The 20814-nt window shown below is 40.4% G+C and overlaps 1 protein-coding gene and 1 pseudogene across 1 annotated transcript in view; both read left to right on the top strand.

Moving 5' to 3' along the window:
• LOC128644224 (N-lysine methyltransferase setd6-like) overlaps positions 1 to 20814 on the top strand; it is a gene marked incomplete at its 5' end in the record, with an annotated part of 70007 nt that overhangs the window by 14726 nt on the left and 34467 nt on the right. The window contains 1 exon segment of the mRNA XM_053696917.1: positions 10084 to 10278. Coding sequence (XP_053552892.1) covers positions 10084 to 10278 — 195 coding nt within the window.
• LOC128644226 (uncharacterized) lies at positions 6466 to 6578 on the top strand (annotated as a pseudogene).

Here is a 20814-nt window from a genome sequence, read left to right as displayed (position 1 = left end):
CATGGTATCTTCATATTATCTTATGTCCTTAGCAGTATATACCGGATGTAATTTATATTCTGCTTAACAGAGCTATAAGACTTTATTTGCATATGTGTATATAAATGTGTGTGTATGCGTGTGTTTGTATATAAATATATGTGTGTGTCTGTGTGTTTCTAATTAATGGATTAATACAGTACACTTTTATGTACATTTTATATATTAATAACATGTTTGTTACAGTACGACTGCTATTAAGTACACTATAAACGCACTTTGTTTAATAGCTAATATTGCAATTGCCACTATACAAAATGTGTTCTATTTTAAAAGTACACTATTGTAAAATGAAAAAAGCTGCGGTCTACAATGAGATATCAATAGTCCTGTACACAAAACATTGATCCTAAAAAGAAAATAACACAACAACAGTTTAAAATACATTTATTATTAATTTTCTCATAATATCTATTTCTCTATCTATCTATCTAGATAGATCTATATATATATATAAATCCCACGTAGGGCTCCGCACTCGCTTTGCAACAAAAACCACCCACGGTGCATTAAAATATCACAGTCCAAATCAATAGTAAGCACTCACCGGGTCTTATAGTGTAAAGATTTTATTACCAGTAACGTTTTGGGGGTGTTTGCCCCGTCCTCAGACCGTACAACATTACCTTAAGACATAGCTGTATAATATATGCACCCCAGCACCGAACACCCTAGTCGCAAAGCGGAAGTCCCATGACGTCAGACCTGCTCCACTGCGGAGGGCCGACCGTTACCATGGTAACCAGAAGCGGCGGGACTCTAAAATAGAATAGTGACGATCGTATTATATATATAGTATGCTCACGAATGAAATCAACTACTAATCCCTATTTTCTACCATAAGCTTCATCTACACTTGCCCAACATTAAGTCTTTAGCAAAACGTCTTGTGGGTAATCTATTAAACTATTACTTTTCTACATATGCGAATAAAGGCTATCTCAAACAGTAACTCCAAATCTAAGAAGCCCAAATTATACAATAGATAGCATGGAAGAAGGACTATAGAAGATTACAAATAAAGTAAACATAATGGATCCATATTGCTCATTACTTGATCTCAACTAGCTAGCAATCCTCCTTAACTGACTAGCAGAATGGATCATTCTAAGGAAGCAGTGCCAGTCCAGGTGGGCATTCAACCCCCTGGGCACCCAATGTGCCCAGGTTGAATATCCACCTAGACTCATGCTGCAACAACAACTTCCCTCTATCACCCCCTCTCGTAAGAGGGGGGATGTGATCAATGATCACTAACCTCAAATCTGAGACTGCATGGCCAAACAGCACAAAATGTCGGGCAATAGGTTATTCAGACCGTGCCATTCTTTATGGCCATACGTAATGAAGTGCAATGGTTGGCCATGCGAGTCCGCAGGTCATCAATAGTTTTTCCGACATAGAATAACCCACACAGACAATGGAGGTAAATACACAATATGTGTTGTCGTGCAGGTTACTGTATGCCGGATCTCAAAACCTTTTATTTGTAGACGGTATGGGTAAAGAATATGGTGTTGAGGAGACCATTGCAGGTAGTACAACCTGAACACTTATAACAGCCGGGTTTTACTTGTTGGAGCCAGGTGGTTAGTCCTATAGCTCAGTTCAGGGGTCACCTTAACCAACATGTCCCTAATCGATCTGGCCCTCCGGAAAGCCAATTTTTTGAGGCCTGCATGTTCCCAAAAGGCAGATTCCTGCCTGACTGTAATGATGTTCCAATCCTGTTTTACTATCTCAGGCAATGCTCTTTATCCATAGTATAGGTAGTGGTAAGCATTATTCTTATCGTCGATGGTCTGCTGTTTGGTTGAAGTCAAAGCCAAAGCTTGAATCCATCCCCTTTAAAGGTATTGAAATGTTTTGTGATATGCTTCTCCTTATACCCTAGTTCAAGAAATCTATCCCTTCATCTGTGTTAGTTGAAGTAATGCTTGGGTGCTTTCACTGTTTATTTCGTACTACTCTTTTGAATTGCGATATTGGTAACGCATTTTTTAGGATGGAGGAATGGCAGCTTGTGGCATTCAATAAAGAGTTCCTCTCCGTGTCCTTTCCTAAAGAGGGTGGTTTGTAATCTACCTTCTTTAACATAAATTCTCATGATCCAAAAAATCCACCGAAGTGTTGTTATGGGTCCATTTTGATTGGTAGAGAAGGGATCATCATATTCAATGCATCAAAACACCAATTCTGAAGTTCTTCAGTTCCTCCAACAAGTCATCAATATATCTCTTGAAATATTTTATATGATGGTGCTGAAACAGGGTTGTAACATGTTCCTCAAATTTCCCCATGTATGTCAAGTGTTAGTGGCAAATAACCTTGCTTCCTGCAGAGAAGAGAGTGTCATAAATCAGAATTGAATCCAACTGTAGTTTTAGTTAAAGAGAAAATAATATTTCACTCTGTGTGCTTATAAGGGTATAGATTGTAGTAGTAATGTGCTTCATTAAATGGAGGTAACCAGTGATAAATTAATACACATAAGAAGCTGCATAAACTACCTTACTGTTTTGGTGTAAAGATTTTATGTTACACATATATCTATTGCCATAGGGTGGCAACAAGTATGGCAGATTTGGTGTAACATAAAACACCAACAGAAGGTAGTGACCGGAATAATCAGTGACAATATAAGCAGAATCTGGTTAGGCAAAACGTATAGTGATATTCCTAAGCATATATCAGATAATTCGTTTCTGATATATGAGAGAAATATTTAGATGAAGTCATAAACAAGTAGGTAGATTCTTACTGTTTGTGCTGGATGAGGAATCTGAGAGTCGGCCGGTCGAGTTGCTTGCAGTTCCGTTCCGGAGCTTTGGCGTGTGACATTACCGCTCGTGGGAATCCTGTGAGAGCTATGCGTGGAGTAGGAGGCGTCAGCTGTTAGAGTAAGCAACACTGAATGAGAGACGCTGGGTGGCTTTACCTTAGAGAGGGCTAAGAACGGAGATACTGAACTCCTGATAAACTCCAAAGATAGATAGCTGGTTCAGCAAAGGAAATAAAAGGAAGTATCAAAAGACACAATATTAACTTTAGTAAGCAAACGATGTCGGTATTGGCATAAGCAATACTGAGAGAGCTAGAATTACCAAGCAAAGAACGATGTGGGGTTGGACTCTTTATACAGGTGGATAAGATAAACACACCCCTTGTTAAAGAGAGAGGCACACATTTAGAAAGTGGATTCATATATGACAATGTACAAGTTGGCGTACAATGGGGCCACGTTAGACCCCCATCGCCGTTCCCATCCAACTGCAGATAGAAACATTTTTCGAATTTAAAATAATTCATTGTCGGACATATCTGTAGAAGTTCCATAATTAATCCCACCGGGGGTCCCACATAGGGATATCTGTTGAGCTGATTGCAAATAGCCCTCATTCCCAGATCGTGGGGTTATCACTGTATAAAGGCTCCACTACATCGAGGGTAACCAAAATCAAAGGCCCCTCAAATGTTGGAAATGTCTTCATCTCTTTAATCAAGCTGATTGGATCAAGCAAAAGGACGGCATATTCTGTACTAAAGGTTGGAGAATACTGTCCAAAACAAGGATTGTTTTAAATAATATATATTTATTTTGGAACATAATATTTATTGAAGGTATTAATGCATGCTTTATATGTTATTAACTATTAAAATTTTGATTTCTTCTTAAAGACACGATGAGTCCACGATCATCTTCATTACTTATGGGATATTCACTTCCTGGTTAGCAGGAGGAGGCAAAGAGCACCACAGCAGAGCTGTTAAATAGCCCCTCCCTTCCCTCCCTCTCCATTCTCTTTGCCTACATTAGTGATAGGAAGAGGTAAAAGTGAGGTGTTAGAAAAAGATTCTTCAATCAAGAGTTTATTATTTTTAAAGTAGTGCCAGAGGAGTGCTGCTTTTGTTCTAGGGTGTAGCCGTAGTCCATATCAGTCTCTACAGTAGAGCTTTTGGTCGCTTTAGAGCAATGGGAACTGGTGGACATAATTCTCACTGCACCTCCCATACACTTATGCTGCCCTTATCCTGATAGCCTAAGTAAGATAACTCAGGCTTTATTTTTAACCACAGGGCTATGGGAGGGAAAGGACCTCATAAACCTGCTGAGCTGCCCTTCTTTTGGGCAGAGTTCAAGGTAAGTGCTGACTTTTTTTTCAATAAATGGATCTCAGTGAAGTGGAGCACTTCATTTATTTGGTAAGAACTCCTACATGTAAAAGGAGGGACCTTCATGACAGCACCTTCTTAGCAAGGGCTAAAGGAGATTGACTTATTTGGGGGGATCACTTGGGCTGAGGGTAAATAGAACTCAGTGGGAGGTGAGATGTTTAAACATTATTTGGCTGAGCTGCGGTAGAAGAAAAGCAGTAACCAAATTTGTCCCCATGTTTATGAAGGCTCAGTTGGCTCCAGGGTTGTTACGCCTTTGATGGGCTAAGGAGATCGCTGCTTACTTTGGGGATCACTTGAGCTGAGGGTAATTGATCTCAGTGGGAAGTAATAGGCTTACACTTTATTTGACTAGGCTACGATAATGAAGTGGTAGCCAAGTTTGACCCCAAGTTTCGGATGGCACTGTTAGCTCCCGGTGACATAGTTATAACTGTACTAATGGCGACCGGGAGCTACATGATTGTTACGCCCACGATGGGCGGAGCCTCGTATGGCGCCAGTTTTGTGGACTGCACACTTTTTCCTCCCCTGCTGTTTTTCAGGAACTGCTGGACAGCATCGGGGGGCGTGTTTATCACAGTGTGTTGTGTTCATTAGTAAGGGGGATCCGGACAGCGTTAGAGCTGTGTCGCGGTCCTGTTGACAACTCTTTTACACGATTTGTACAACGATTTCTCAACTAAAAAGAGAGGGCATTGTGCAAAGTTACTGTTCTACCTAAAGATCGATGTTATAATGTTCTAGTGTTGACTTGTATTCTAGAAGCTGGGATGGTTTGTTTTTTACAGTTAGGCATTCAAAGAGCATAAAGTTTTGGGACTGCTGGGCAACCTCAGCAAGGTTTAGCTGATGGGTAGTTGGGTGCTACAGTGACTATGTAATTCTAGAGTTACATTTTAAATTTTAAGGGAGACAGTAACGTTTTCATGTGTTAATTTTTATTATTACATTTTCATTTTTTCTGAGCCTATTATTTCTAAGACCCCCTGCTGTTCAGGAACTAATTGACAAGTGGTCAGGCTGTGCCTCAATTTCTCCTACAGTATCCAAATTATGGCCCACATGCAGTGCTCTGTGCTTCCTTTAACCCCGCCCGGAGGTATTCTGCATTGCAGGACATTTTATGTTTTTACATATGATCGTAAACATTGTTAGAGGAATTATTTTCAATCATTAAAATTGAAACTTGATTGATTCAGTAGATACTGTCCCGAATGGTTTCTTCCCGATTTCCTGAAAGAGGAAGATACTTGGGGATTATCGGAGAGAGATTTCCAGTCTCAGATGGAAACAATATCTTTATTTTTTTAGATTGATTTCTCCATTTGTTACTTTAGGAGGTTTTACTTACCCTGGACGATTCCGACCACCGTCGGTGTAATTTTATGCTCATGCACATTCCCTATTTAAAAAAAAAAAAAAAAAAAGTTTCCCATAGCCATCTCAACTAAGGAGGCTGGGCAATCTTTTCCTAGGGTGGACGGTAGTAGTTTCCATCTTAGCTAGGAGTCCTACTATACCATTAAAGGATAGTTGGGTTTTTCAAGGGTCCTATGGACAATAATCGGCAAAGGGATGTATACCAGGGCTTACATGGCATCCAGCTGTGTACTTTGTTACCGTCACTGGTATGACGGCATATTGGTCTGATGTGTTGTCTGATGCTACTAAGTCAGTAACTCCCCTGGATAAGATCCAGGATAGGATAAAGGCTTTTAAATGAGCTGCACGGTTTATTACCCGCGCTTTACCAGTACCCAATACATTTTTATACGTTTTTTTCTGTTACAGTTTACAGAGTCTTATGGTTAGAGCCTTGTTCTACGGACATACGCTCTAGGTCTACGTTTTTAGCGTCTTCTTTCAAGAGACCTTGTTGGGACCCGGCTTGGCGGAACTGTTCTCTTTTGACATTTTGAAGAATTAAAAAAAAAAAAAAAAAATCAAAATAGTTTGCTGTCAATCAAGGACAGCATGAAGGTTAAACCCTCAATCCCCGGGATTGGGCCTTGTAGGGGGGGGATTTTCCGTCTTCGTTTAGGCTTGGGTTCAAGATGTTCAGGGTCTCTGAGCGATAGTAAAAGAGTATCACAGGGATACAAAGCAGTTTTCTTTTTCAAGATTATTTGCAGATCAGACTAAAGGAGAGGCGGTATATATGGAATATATACACTCGGATATAGGAGTGCTTGCTCCAGTTCCAATACTGGTTCAGGGTCTGGGTTTTTCTACTCCAGGCCACTTTTTAGATCTTCGGCCTTTTGGCTAAGATCAAGTGTAGTATCTGTTCTTATCAGTTTAATATCTGATACATCCCCTATCTGGGGACCATATAAAACAAGAGTCTAGACAGATTTCTTAGTGTACGTCCTTCAATTTATGACCTCAGTGGATTTAAAGGAAGCGTATCTACATGTTCCCATTCACAGGGATCATCTCAAGTTCTTATCGTTTCCTTTTCTGGACAAACATTGCCAGTTTGTGGCTCTTCCTTTGGTCTTGCCACAGCCCCAGAATCTTCACAACGGTTCGGGGATCTCTGTTGATGGGGCTTCGTGCAAAATGGGCTTCAGTGGCGCCTTATCTAGACGACATTCTAGTTCTGGCTACATCTTTTCATCTAGCAAGGTCTCACACGGACTTGTGATTATCCTTCCTAAAATCCATGGCTGGAAGGTGATTTTAGAAAAGAATTCCTTAGGCCCACACTCAAGCGTGACTTTCCTGGGTCCCATAATCGATTCTCTGTCTATGAAGATTTCTCTGACAGAAGTCAGGAAATTAAAGTTTATTGATACTTGTCTAGCTCTGCATATCTTCTCCTCGCCCTTCATTGGCTCAGTGCATGGAGTTAATAAGTCTGATGGTAGTGGCAATGGACATCGTCCCGTTTGCTCTCTTTCATCTCAGAGTTCTTCATTTGGACATGCTCAAACAATGGAACGGAAATTATTTGGACTTGTCTCCTTGACTTCTATTGGCACAGGGGACAAAGGAGTCTCTTCTTTGGTGGTTGTCTCTAGATCATCTCTTCCAGGGATTGTGTTTTTCGCAGACCTTCCTGGGAGATCGTGACAACAGATCCCAGCCTTCTGGGGTGGTGAGCAGTTTGGGGCTCCCTGAGGGCTCAAGGGAGATGGTCTCAGTCAGAGTCTTTGTTACCTATAAACATTCTGGAACTGAGAGCGATCTACAATGCTCTTCTGGCCTGGCCTCAGCTGGCTTCGGCTCAGTTTATCAGGTTCCATTCGGACAATATAACATCAGTTGTCTACATCAATCATCCGGGAGGAACAAGAAGTTCCTTGGCAATGGCAGAGGTCTCCAAAATAATTTGGTGGGCGGAGACCCATTCTTGTTGTCTGTTGGCAATTCATATCCCAGGGGTGGACAACTGGGAGGCGGATTTTCTGAGCAGACAGACCTTTCATCTGGGGGAGTGGGAACTTCCTCCGGATGTGTTCTCCAGTCTGATCCTCAAATGGGGTCAACCGGAGTTGGATCTCGTGGCATCCAGGCAGACTGCCAAACTTCCGAGGTACGGGTCGAGATCCAGAGATCGTCAGGTGGCTCTGATAGATGCTCTGGCGGCTCCTTGGTCCTTCAATCTAGCATATCTTTTTCCTCCGTTTGCTCTCCTTCCTCGAGTGATTGCTCGTATCAAACAGGAAAGGGCTTCAGTGATTCTCATAGCACTGGCCTGGCCTCGCAGGATCTGGTATGCAGACCTGGTGGAGATGTCGTCTCTACCTCCTTGGTGGCTTCCGCTTCGAAAGGACCTTCTGATTCAGGGACCCTTCCATCATCCAAATCTAGATTCTCTGAAGCTGACTGCTTGGAGATTGAACGGTTGATTCTAGCCAAGCAAGGTTTTTCTGACTCAGTCATAGACACTTTGATTCAGACTAGTAAGCCTGTCACTAGAAAGATTTATCACAAGATTTGGCGTAAATACCTTTTTTGGTGTGAATCCAAGAGCTACTCCTGGAGAAAGGATTATCAACAAGTTCTTTAATTTCAGCATTATCTATCCTGTTACACAAGCGTCTAGCTGATGTCCCTGATGTACAGTCTTTTTGTCAGGCCTTAACCAGAATTAGGCCTGTGTTTAAACCAGTTACTCCTCCATGGAGTCTTAATCTAGTTCTCAAGGTTCTTCAAGGGGTTCCATTTGAACCTATGCATTCCTTAGATATCAAGTTGTTATCTTGGAAGGTTTTATTTCTGGTAGCGATTTCTTCTGCTCGTAGAGTGTCTGAGCTTTAAGCATTACAATGTGAGCCCCCTTACCTTATTTTTCATGCGGATAAGGTCTTATGTACGAAGTTTGGATTTCTTCCCAAGGTTGTTTCTGATCGGAACATTAATCAGGAGATTGTTGTACCTTCCTTGTGTCCTAATCCTTCTTCTAAGAAGGAGGGGCTCTTGCACAATTTGGATGTATTTCGTGCTTTAAAGTTTCTTTTACAAGCGACTAAAGACTTTCGCCAGTCTTCCTCTTTGTGGTATTTTCAGGCAAACGTAGGGGACAGAAAGCTACGGCTGTTTCTCTTTCCTTTTGGCTGATGAGTGTTATACGTTTGTCTTACGAAACTGCTGGACAGCAGCCTCCTGAAAGGATTACGGCTCATTCCACTAGGGCTGTTGTTTCCTCTTGGGCATTCAAAGGTGAAGCTTCTGTGGAACAGATTTGCAAAGCTGCAACTTGGTCTTCTCTTCACACTTTACAAAGTTTTACAAATTTGATACTTTTACCTTGGTTGAGGTTACTTTTGGGAGTAAGGTTCTTCATGCAGTGGTGCCTTCCATTTAGGTATCCTATCTTGCCCCTCCCGTATCATCCGTGTACTCTAGCTTGGGTATTGGATCCCATAAGTAATGAAGATGATCCGTGGACTCATCGTGTCTTTAAGAAGAAAAGAAAATTTATGCTTACCTGATAAATTTATTTCTTCTTAGACACGATGAGTCCCCGGCCCGCCCTGTTCTTTTAAGACAGGATGTTTTTTATTGTAAACTTTAGTCACCTCTGCACCTTGGCTTTTCCTTTCTCTTCCTAACTTCGGTCGAATGACTGGAGTGGGAGGGAAGGGAGGAGCTATTTAACAGCTCTGCTGTGGTGCTCTTTGCCTCCTCCTGCTGACCAGGAGGTGAATATCCCATAAGTAATGAAGATGATCCGTGGACTCATCGTGTCTAAGAAGAAATAAAATTATCAGCTAAGCGTAAATTTTCTTTTTTTCTGCCACTACATATTTTTTACTCTGTAAACGCTATACTCATATAAACGCTATCATGCTACCTCTTCCAGCTATCTACAGCATTATGTGAGACGCAGTAAAACATAGTTAATGCGCATTAGAGGGTACGCACTTAAGATACCTATAGCTAATGTGCATAAAAACAGTGATTGGCTAACGTCAGCAGCATGCAAATGAAGAAACAACAAGTTTTTCATTAGGGGGGTTTGAAGCTTACTGAGACACATTCTAATAAACAGTGATTGAATAAAAATTACATTTTATGTTTAACAAATTTCTTTCAGTACATCTCCAATAAATATAAATGTGTGACTTCTTTGCAATAAGTTTAAAAAAAAAACACAGTGGAATGTCCCTTTAAGTGCCCCGAGTAGGCCAGATTTAGATTTCTTTCTGTACACAGATGAGTTTTTCCAACCTGGTCTCAATCCTGTAACCCTTGAGTGGGATTTGAGCAACCTAGTTTTAGAATTCTACAAAACTGTGATGATTCTGTTGTCCATCACAAAGTGTATATAATGGCAGATAGTTGTGAATTTTGAAATGTAATCTTAGGATACTGTTTTTATGGATTTATTTTTTCCTGTGATTGGTCTCATCACAGGTCAGAGGCTGAGCAAACACAACTTCTGAAGGGCACAGGAGTGCCTGAAGCAGTTAGAAGGGACATGGAAAACATGGAAAAGGAATATAACTCCATAGTCTTGCCCTTCATCAAGAAGCACCCAGATACGTTTTGTCCTGAGAAACACGCATTTGACCTATATAAGAGATTGGTGGCTTTCGTTATGGCATACAGGTGAGATGTCTGTTGGGCATAGTCATGGAATGTGCTTGTAATCATTTAGTGGTCTTGCAAGTTGACTATATGTGATATATAAAGCAGTGGGAAATATTGTAGCTTTTCATAGCAAAGTGTTATTAGCCCATTGATTATTAAAGGGACAGTCTACACCAGAATTTACTTTTAAAGATAGATAACTCCTTTACTACTCATTCCCCAGCTTTGCACAACCAACATTGTTATATAAATATACTTTATAATCTTTAAACCTCTACATGTCTTTTTTATTAGCTTTTCACAACAGGGAGTGCTAGTTCATGTGAGCCATATAGATAATATTGTGCTAACGCCCATGGTTTGTGGCAGACACTGCACTAATTAGATAAAATGCAAGTCAATAGATAATAAATAAAAAGTCATGTGATCAGGGGGGCTGTCAGAAAAGGCTTAGATACAAGGTAATCACAGAGTTAAAAGGTGTATTAATATAACCGTGTTGGTTATGCAAAATTGGGGAATGGGTAATAAAGGCATTATCTATTTTTTTAAACAATAACAATTTTGGAGTAGACTGTCCCTTTAAATATAGAAAAGTCCTTGCTTATTCAGTGCAATTTCTTACTAGTTCGGTAACTAGTAAAATAGGCTCTATTTCTTCTGTTACATCTGTATTGTGTCAGCTTCTATAAATAGATAAATATACATTTTACTGAGGCTATGTGCAAGTACTGTCTTTATGTGCACTTCAGCAGATATACAACAAAACTGATATTATTCCCTGCTCAAAACAATGTATAAACTATAGCCCCTAAATTATTTTGTCTTCTTATAGGCTACAATAGCGATTTCACATTTTATGTCTGAATATAATTTATTGGATTAATAAATACTGTGAATTATGTAGAAGTTGAAAAAGCAAAATAAAAATTTGTAAAACAACAACCTCCTGGAAATGACCTACAATACTAATATTATGTGACAAAGAATCAAACAAAATCTTCTGAAAGCTGATACAATTAAATGTTATGGACATAAAACACTGTGGCCTAGATTTAAAGTTCGGCGGTAGCCGTGAAAACCAGCGTTAGAGGCTCCTAACACTGGTTTTAGGCTACCGCCGGTATTTGGAGTCACTCAAAATAGGGTCTAACGCTCACTTTTCAGCCGCGACTTTTCCATACCGCAGATCCCCTTACGTCAATTGCGTATCCTATCTTTTCAATGGGATCTTCCTAACGCCGGTATTTAGAGTCGTTTCTGAAGTGAGCGTTAGAATTCTAACGACAAAACTCCAGCCGCCGGAAAATAGCAGGAGTTAAGAGCTTTCTGGGCTAACGCCGGTTCATAAAGCTCTTAACTACTGTACCCTAAAGTACACTAACACCCATAAACTACCTATGTACCCCTAAACCGAGGTCCCCCCACATCACCGCCACTCGATTAAAATTTTTTAACCCCTAATCTGCCGACCGCCACCTACGTTATACTTATGTACCCCTAATCTGCTGCCCCTAACCCCGCCGACCCCTGTATTATATTTATTAACCCCTAACCTGCCCCCCACAACGTCGCCGCCAGCTACCTACAATAATTAACCCCTAGTCTGCCGACCGCAAAGCGCCGCCACCTACATTATCCTTATGTACCCCTAATCTGCTGCCCCTAACACGCCGACCCCTATATTATATTTATTAACCCCTAATCTGCCCCCCACAACGTCGCCGACACCTGCCTACACTTATTAACCCCTAATCTGCCGAGCGGACCTGAGCGCTACTATAATAAGGTTATTAACCCCTAATCCGCCTCACTAACCCTATCATAAATAGTATTAACCCCTAATCTGCCCTCCCTAACATCGCCGACACCTAACTTCAATTATTAACCCCTAATCTGACGACCGGTGCTCACCGCTACTATAATAAATGTATTAACCCCTAAAGCTAAGTCTAACCCTAACACTAACACCCCCCTAAGTTAATTATAATTTAAATCTAACGAAATAAATTAACTCTTATTAAATAAATTATTCCTATTTAAAGCTAAATACTTACCTGTAAAATACATCCTAATATAGCTACAATATAAATTATAATTATATTGTAGCTATTTTAGGATTAATATTTATTTTACAGGCAACTTGGTAATTATTTTAACCAGGTACAATAGCTATTAAATAGTTAAGAACTATTTAATAGTTACCTAGTTAAAATAATAACAAAATTACCTGTAAAATAAATCCTAACCTAAGTTATAATTAAACCTAACACTACCCTATCAATAAATTAATTAAATAAAATACCTACAATTAACCTAACACTACACTATCAATAAATAAATTAAATACAATTTCTACAAATAACTACAATTACATAAACTAACTAAAGTACAAAAAATAAAAAAATATTTACAAACATAAGAAAAATATTACAACAATTTTAAACTAATTACACCTACTCTAAGCCCCCTAATAAAATAACAAAGACCCCCAAAATAAAAAATTCCCTACCCTATTCTAAATTAATAAATGTAAAAGCTCTTTTACCTTACCAGCCCCGAACAGGGCCCTTTGCGGGGCATGCCCCAAGAAAATCAGCTCTTTTGCCTGTAAAAAAAAAACATACAATACCCCCCCCCCCCCCAACATTACAACCCACCACCCACATACCCCTAATCTAACCCAAACCCCCCTTAAATAAACCTAACACTAAGCCCCTGAAGATCTTCCTACCTTGTCTTCACCATCCAGGTATCACTGATCCGTCCTGGCATCCGGTGCTGAAGAGGTCCAGAAGAGGCTCCAAAGTCTTCCTCCTATCCGGCAAGAAGAGGACATCCGGACCGGCAAACATCTTCTCCAAGCGGCATCTTCGATCATCTTCCATCCGGTGCGGAGCGGGTCCATCTTGAATCAGCCGACGCGGATCCATCCTCTTCTTCCGGCGTCTCCCGACGAATGACGGTTCCTTTAAGGGACGTCATCCAAGATGGCGTCCCTCTAATTCCGATTGGCTGATAGGATTCTATCAGCCAATCGGAATTAAGGTAGGAATATTCTGATTGGCTGATGGAATCAGCCAATCAGAATCAAGTTCAATCCGATTGGCTGATCCAATCAGCCAATCAGATTGAGCTTGCATTCTATTGGCTGTTCCGATCAGCCAATAGAATGCGAGCTCAATCTGATTGGCTGATTGGATCAGCCAATCGGATTGAACTTGATTCTGATTGGCTGATTCCATCAGCCAATCAGAATATTCCTACCTTAATTCCGATTGGCTGATAGAATCCTATCAGCCAATCGGAATTCGAGGGACGCCATCTTGGATGACGTCCCTTAAAGGAACCGTCATTCGTCGGGAGACGCCGGAAGAAGAGGATGGATCCGCGTCGGCTGATTCAAGATGGACCCGCTCCGCACCGGATGGAAGAAGATCGAAGATGCCGCTTGGAGAAGATGTTTGCCGGTCCGGATGTCCTCTTCTTGCCGGATAGGAGGAAGACTTTGGAGCCTCTTCTGGACCTCTTCAGCACCGGATGCCAGGACGGATCGGTGATACCTGGATGGTGAAGACAAGGTAGGAAGATCTTCAGGCGCTTAGTGTTAGGTTTATTTAAGGGGGGTTTGGGTTAGATTAGGGGTATGTGGGTGGTGGGTTGTAATGTTGGGGGGGGGGGGTATTGTATGTTTTTTTTTTACAGGCAAAAGAGCTGATTTTCTTGGGGCATGCCCCGCAAAGGGCCCTGTTCAGGGCTGGTAAGGTAAAAGAGCTTTTACATTTATTAATTTAGAATAGGGTAGGGCATTTTTTTATTTTGGGGGTCATTGTTATTTTATTAGGGGGCTTAGAGTAGGTGTAATTAGTTTAAAATTGTTGTAATATTTTTCTTATGTTTGTAGATATTTTTTTTATTTTTTGTAACTTAGTTCTTTTTTATTTTTTGTACTTTAGTTAGTTTATGTAATTGTAGTTATTTGTAGAAATTGTATTTAATTTATTTATTGATAGTGTAGTGTTAGGTTTTATTGTAGGTAATTGTAGGTATTTTATTTAATTAATTTATTGATAGGGTAGTGTTAGGTTTAATTATAACTTAGGTTAGGACTTATTTTACAGGTAATTTTGTTATTATTTTAACTAGGTAACTATTAAATAGTTCTTAACTATTTAATAGCTATTGTACCTGGTTAAAATAATTACAAAGTTGCCTGTAAAATAAATATTAATCCTAAAATAGCTACAATGTAATTATAATTTATATTGTAGCTATATTAGGGTTTATTTTACAGGTAAGTATTTAGCTTTAAATAGGAATAATTTATTTAATAAGAGTTAATTAATTTCGTTAGATGTAAATTATATTTAACTTAGGGGGGTGTTAGTGTTAGACTTAGCTTTAGGGGTTAATCCATTTATTATAGTAGCGATGAGCTCCGGTCGTCAGATTAGGGGTTAATAATTGAAGTTAGGTGTCGGCGATGTTAGGGAGGGCAGATTAGGGGTTAATACTATTTATGATAGGGTTAGTGAGGCGGGTTAGGGGTTAATAACTTTATTATAGTAGCGCTCAGGTCCGCTCGGCAGATTAGGGGTTAATAAGTGTAGGCAGGTGTCGGCGACGTTGAGGGGGGCAGATTAGGGGTTAATAAATATAATATAGGGGTCGGCGGGGTTAGGGGCAGCAGATTAGGGGTACATAGGGATAACGTAGGTTGCGGCGGTGTACGGAGCGGAAGATTAGGGGTTAAAAATAATATGCAGGGGTCAGCGATAGCGGGGGCGGCAGATTAGGGGTTAATAAGTGTAAGGTTAGGGGTGTTTAGACTGGGGGTACATGTTAGAGTGTTAGGTGCAGACGTAGGAAGTGTTTCCCCATAGGAAACAATGGGGCTGCGTTAGGAGCTGAACGCGGCTTTTTTGCAGGTGTTAGGTTTTTTTACAGCTCAAACAGCCCCATTGTTTCCTATGGGAGAATCGTGCACGAGCACGTTTTTGAGGCTGGCCGCGTCCGTAAGCAACTCTGGTATCGAGAGTTGCATTTGCGGTAAAAATGCTCTACGCTCCTTTTTTGGAGCCTAACGCAGCATTTTTTTGAACTCTCGATACCAGAGTTAATTTTATGCTGCGGCCAGAAAAAAGCCCGCGGAGCGTTAACAGCCCATCTACCGCCAAACTCCAAATCTAGGCCTGTGTAATTACAAGACATTTCTGCAGTCTTTTAGTAAATTAACACACTAGAATCTAGATGAATGTACCTTATTGCATTAACACCTTGTTTGCTGCTCCACTCATTACTTGCCTTATTTAAAGGAGACAGGCTTGTTGTAGTGAAATTGTCAGCAGACTTAAATTGTTTTTTTGTTTTGTTTAGTCCTTTATTTTATCTCTGCTGAGACCAATTAGGGACAGATATGTAGCAGGGTTAGGATGGTAAAAACTGGAGTGTGCACTTCCAAGTTTAAGATTTTTGTTTTTAAACTATGCATAATTAAACATTTGATGTTACAGTTTTCATGCCCTTTTAATATATACAAATTACATAATGTGTAGGTGGAAGGGACAAAACTGAAAGAAAACAAGATATTGTATATACTTTTTATTGATAAACGGAAGGTAGAAGGCCGCTCACGTGCTTCAACCTCACACTAGTGAGCATAGGAAATATATTCTCTTCTGCACATGCAGCTTCACCAATGAAATCCCTCTGTCCGAACGGCACAGTAAAATAATGGTCTCTCCATAGCTGCTATAAATAAATGTTCTGATAACACAGTACAGGTATTTTCATATTTAAGTGACTGCAAATCTGTATATATAACAGTGGAAGAAATTTCCCTTTTTAAAAGGACACTAAAGAACCTGTTTACATTAAGTGGGGCTGAACTGGCTCCTAAAAGATGAGACCTCCTATCTTTGAGCCCTTATAACTTTTTTGTGCAATGTATTTTTGATATGTTTTGTGCAACTTTTATGTTTCGCGAAACCGTTAACCAGAGCTCTGAAGTCACAGTAATGATTCTAGTGTAAATTGCGATTGCCTTCACGCGATGTCGTTTACTTTTAACTCGTAATATGATTGATAAGCCTGATGAGCGCAAACCCTCACGATATACCCCTAATGCTCAGGCACAAACGTTTGCGTTCCACTCGTAATTTGGCCCATAATGTGTTAAACGTCCAGTGTTTCCTCAAAAAAAAAGCTTTCAGATATAGTGTAAGAACATTTGCTGCAACAATATGCCCTTTCCACCCTTGATCTCTCACAGCTGTTACTTGTTAACCTCAAGCTGTCAATTAAGATCCACACAATACAGTTGCTCAGTGAGGAAGGACATAGCGTTATACTGATATAACAATATACATTTCCTTAGGATTCAATTTACTATCCCTGCAGGCGAACCTGTCTGCCTGTAATCGCCACTTGCGATGTTGCTTCACACAACATTTAACATTGCTCAAGAGGATTCTTGTGCAATGCCGCCCCCTGCTCTGGCACAGCAAATTGTACTACAGCAGGGAATATTAATCTCTTAATTGCGTGCAAACCAAAGTTTATTCACATGAATTAGAATTGGAACTCCTAGAATAATGGTATGTGAGAAAATAAAATACTCTTGTGTTAAAGGGAAAAGTAGACTCTAAAAAAATTGTATAATAAACTAGATCACTATTTAATGCTGTTAAATTCAACTTAGGACGGGGAGCACCTCTAGGTGCTATAATGAGTATGCTGGCTCTTCAGTGTCCCTAAAAAACTGAACCTCTGGTCTGCAGCTTCCAGATGGTGTGACTACTTGGCAGGCTAGTAGTCTGTAATATGCATGCATCAGGATTAGATCCAATAAAAAAAAATGTTTTTCCTTTTTTTGAGGCAATAAAAAGGAAAGCTAACGACTAAATCATAAAAGTGAACCTTATGCAACACAATAGGTCATAAACACATCAAAACCTATTATAGAAAAACAATGGTACACATAATAAAGGTTATTTCTTCTGTTAAGTGTGATCAGTCCACGGGTCATCATTACTTGTGGGATATTAACTGCTCCCCTACAGGAAGTGCAAGAGGATTCACCCAGCAGAGTTGCTATATAGCTCCTCCCCTCTACGTCACCTCCAGTCATTCTCTTGCACCCAACGACTAGATAGGATGTGTGATAGGACTATGGTGATATATTTAGTTTTTATATCTTCAATCAAAAGTTTGTTATTTTATAATAGCACCGGAGTGTGTTATTCCTTCTCTGGTAGAATTTGAAGAAGAATCTACCTGAGTTTTTCTATGATTTTAGCCGGAGTAGTTAAGATCATATTGCTGTTTCTCGGCCATCTGAGGAGAGGTAAACTTCAGATCAGGGGACAGCAGGCAGATTAATCTGCAAAGAGGTATGTAGCAGTTTATTATTTTCTGACATGGAATTGATGAGAAAATCCTGCCATACCGTTATAATGTAAACTCAGCCTTGAATGCAGTAGATGTAGCTGATATCAGGCTGTCATGTATGTATATTTTACACTTCAGTTTTCTGGGAAATGGTACTTCTCTGGCTTTTAAACTGTATACATAGACTTAACCTATTTTGCAGGGACTTGCAATAGGTTTTAAATGACAATTAATTATTGAGGTAAAACGTTTTTTTGCTGGCATGTAAAAACGTTTTTTTCTCTGAGGTACTGGGTGAAAAAATGTTTTGGGCACTTTTTTTCCACTTGGCAATAGTTTTGATTTAAATTAGAGCAGTTCACTGATCCCTCTCACTGTTATGTGTGTGGGGGAGGGGCCATTTTGGTGCTTTCACTATGCATCAGAAAAACTCAGTCAGAGGTTCATTTTCTTCCTGCATGATCCGGTTCATCTCTACAGAGTTCAGGGATCTCAAGAGTCTTTTTTGAGGGAAGTAATCATTCACAGCAGAGCTGTGCTGATTGTATTGACTGTGATATAAAAAACGTTTATTTGTGTATTTTTTTCTGCTGCCTGGGTTAGTTATCATTTGCTGAGGGGAACAATCCTTTGCTAAAACTGTATATTCTGACAAAGATTGATGCTATAACTTAATTATTTTATCTGTTATAATATTTTCTGTGCTTCTTAAAGGCACAGTTCGTTTTCATATTATTTGTAAATTACTTTGAAAAGTATTTCCAAGTTGCTGTTTATTTGCTAGTGTGTTAAACATGTCTGATTCAGAGGAATATCTCTGTGCTATATGTGTTAATGCCAAAGTGGAGCCCAATAGAAATTTATGTACTAAATGTATTGATGCTACTTTAAAAAATAGTCAATCTGTACAAATTGAACATATTTCACCAAACAACGAGGGGAGAGTTATGCCGACTAACTCGCCTCACGTGTCAGTACCTGCATCTCCCGCTCAGGAGGTGCGTGATATTGTAGCGCCGAGTGCATCTGGGCGGCCATTACAAATCACATTACAAGATATGGCTACTGTTATGACTGAAGTTTTGGCTAAACTACCAGAACTAAGAGGTAAACGTGATCACTCTGGGATGAGAACAGAGTGCGCTGATAATGCAAGGGCCATGTCTGATACTGCGTCACAGTTTGCAGAACGTGAAGACGGAGAGCTTCATTCTGTGGGTGACGGTTCTGATCCAAATAAACTGGACTCAGACATTTCAAATTTTAAATTTTAAGCTTGAGAACCTCCGTGTGTTACTAGGGGAGGTATTAGCGGCTCTGAATGATTGTAACACAGTTGCAATCCCAGAAAAAATGTGTAGGTTGGATAAATATTTTGCGGTACCGACGAGTACTGACGTTTTTCCTATACCTAAGAGACTTACTGACATTGTTACTAAGGAGTGGGATAGACCCGGTGTGCCTTTCTCACCCCCTCCTATATTCAGAAAAATGTTTCCAATAGACGCCGCCACACGGGACTTATGGCAAATGGTCCCTAAGGTGGAGGGAGCAGTTTCTACTTTAGCTAAGCGTACCACTATCCCAGTGGAGGATAGCTGTGCTTTTTCAGATCCAATGGATAAAAAATTAGAGGGTTACCTTAAGAAAATGTTTGTTCAACAAGGGTTTATATTGCAACCTCTTGCATGTATTGCGCCTGTCACGGCTGCAGCAGCATTTTGGTTTGAGTCTCTGGAAGAGACACTTCAATCATCCACACTAGATGACATCACACACAAACTTAAATTCCTTAAGTTAGCTAATTCATTTATTTCAGATGCCGTAGTACATTTAACTAAACTTGCGGCTAAAAATTCAGGATTCGCCATTCAGGCACGCAGAGCTCTGTGGCTAAAATCCTGGTCAGCTGATGTTACGTCTAAATCTAAATTGCTTAATATTCCTTTCAAAGGGCAGACCTTATTCGGGCCCGGCTTGAAAGAGATTATTGATGACATTACAGGAGGTAAAGGTCATGCCCTGCCTCAGGACAAGGCCAAAGCCAAGGCTAGACAGTCCAATTTTCGTTCCTTTCGTAATTTCAAAGCAGGAGCAGCATCAACTTCCTCTGCACCAAAACAGGAAGGAGCTGTTGCTCGCTACAGACAAGGCTGGAAACCTAACCAGTCCTGGAACAGGGGCAAACAGGCCAGAAAACCTGCTGCTGCCCCTAAGACAGCATGAATTGAGGGCCCCCGATCCGGGACCGGATCTAGTGGGGGGCAGACTTTCCCTCTTCGCCCAGGCTTGGGCAAGAGATGTTCAGGATCCCTGGGCGTTAGAGATCATATCTCAGGGATACCTTCTGGACTTCAAATCCTCTCCCCCAAGAGGGAGATTTCATCTGTCAAGGTTGTCAACAAACCTAACAAAGAAGGAAGCGTTTCTACGCTGCGTACAAGATCTTTTATTAATGGGAGTGATCCATCCAGTTCCGCGGTTGGAACAAGGACAAGGGTTTTACTCAAATCTGTTTGTAGTTCCCAAAAAGAGGGAACCTTCAGGCCAATCTTGGATTTAAAGATCCTAAACAAATTCCTAAGAGTTCCATCGTTCAAGATGGAAACTATTCGAACAATTTTGCCCATGATCCAAGAGGGTCAGTACTTGACCACAGTGGATTTAAAGGATGCTTACCTTCACATACCGATTCACAGAAGTCATTACCGGTATCTAAGGTTTGCCTTTTTAGACAGGCATTACCAGTTTGTAGCTCTTCCATTCGGACTGGCTACGGCTCCAAGAATCTTCACAAAGGTTCTGGGCACTCTTCTGGCGGTACTAAGACCGCGAGGAATTTCAGTAGCTTCGTACTTAGACGACATACTGATACAAGCTTCAAGCTTTCAAACTGCCAAATCTCATACAGAGATAGTACTGGCATTTCTAAGGTCGCATGGATGGAAAGTGAACGAAGAGAAAAGTTCTCTCTTTCCACTCACAAGAGTTCCCTTCCTGGGGACTCTGATAGATTCTGTAGAAATGAAGATTTACCTGACAGAGGACAGGTTAACAAAACTTCAAAATGCATGCCGTGTCCTTCATTCCATTCAAGAGACCAGAAATTCTCTTCTATGGTGGCTTTATCGGCCACATCTGTCCAGGGGAATGCCATTCAGCAGG

This window comes from Bombina bombina, unplaced genomic scaffold (assembly GCF_027579735.1).
Source record: "Bombina bombina isolate aBomBom1 unplaced genomic scaffold, aBomBom1.pri scaffold_639, whole genome shotgun sequence".
NCBI lineage: Eukaryota > Metazoa > Chordata > Amphibia > Anura > Bombinatoridae > Bombina > Bombina bombina.
Note: the sequence above shows the minus strand (reverse complement) of the source record. Positions and strands in the feature narration are given on the sequence as shown.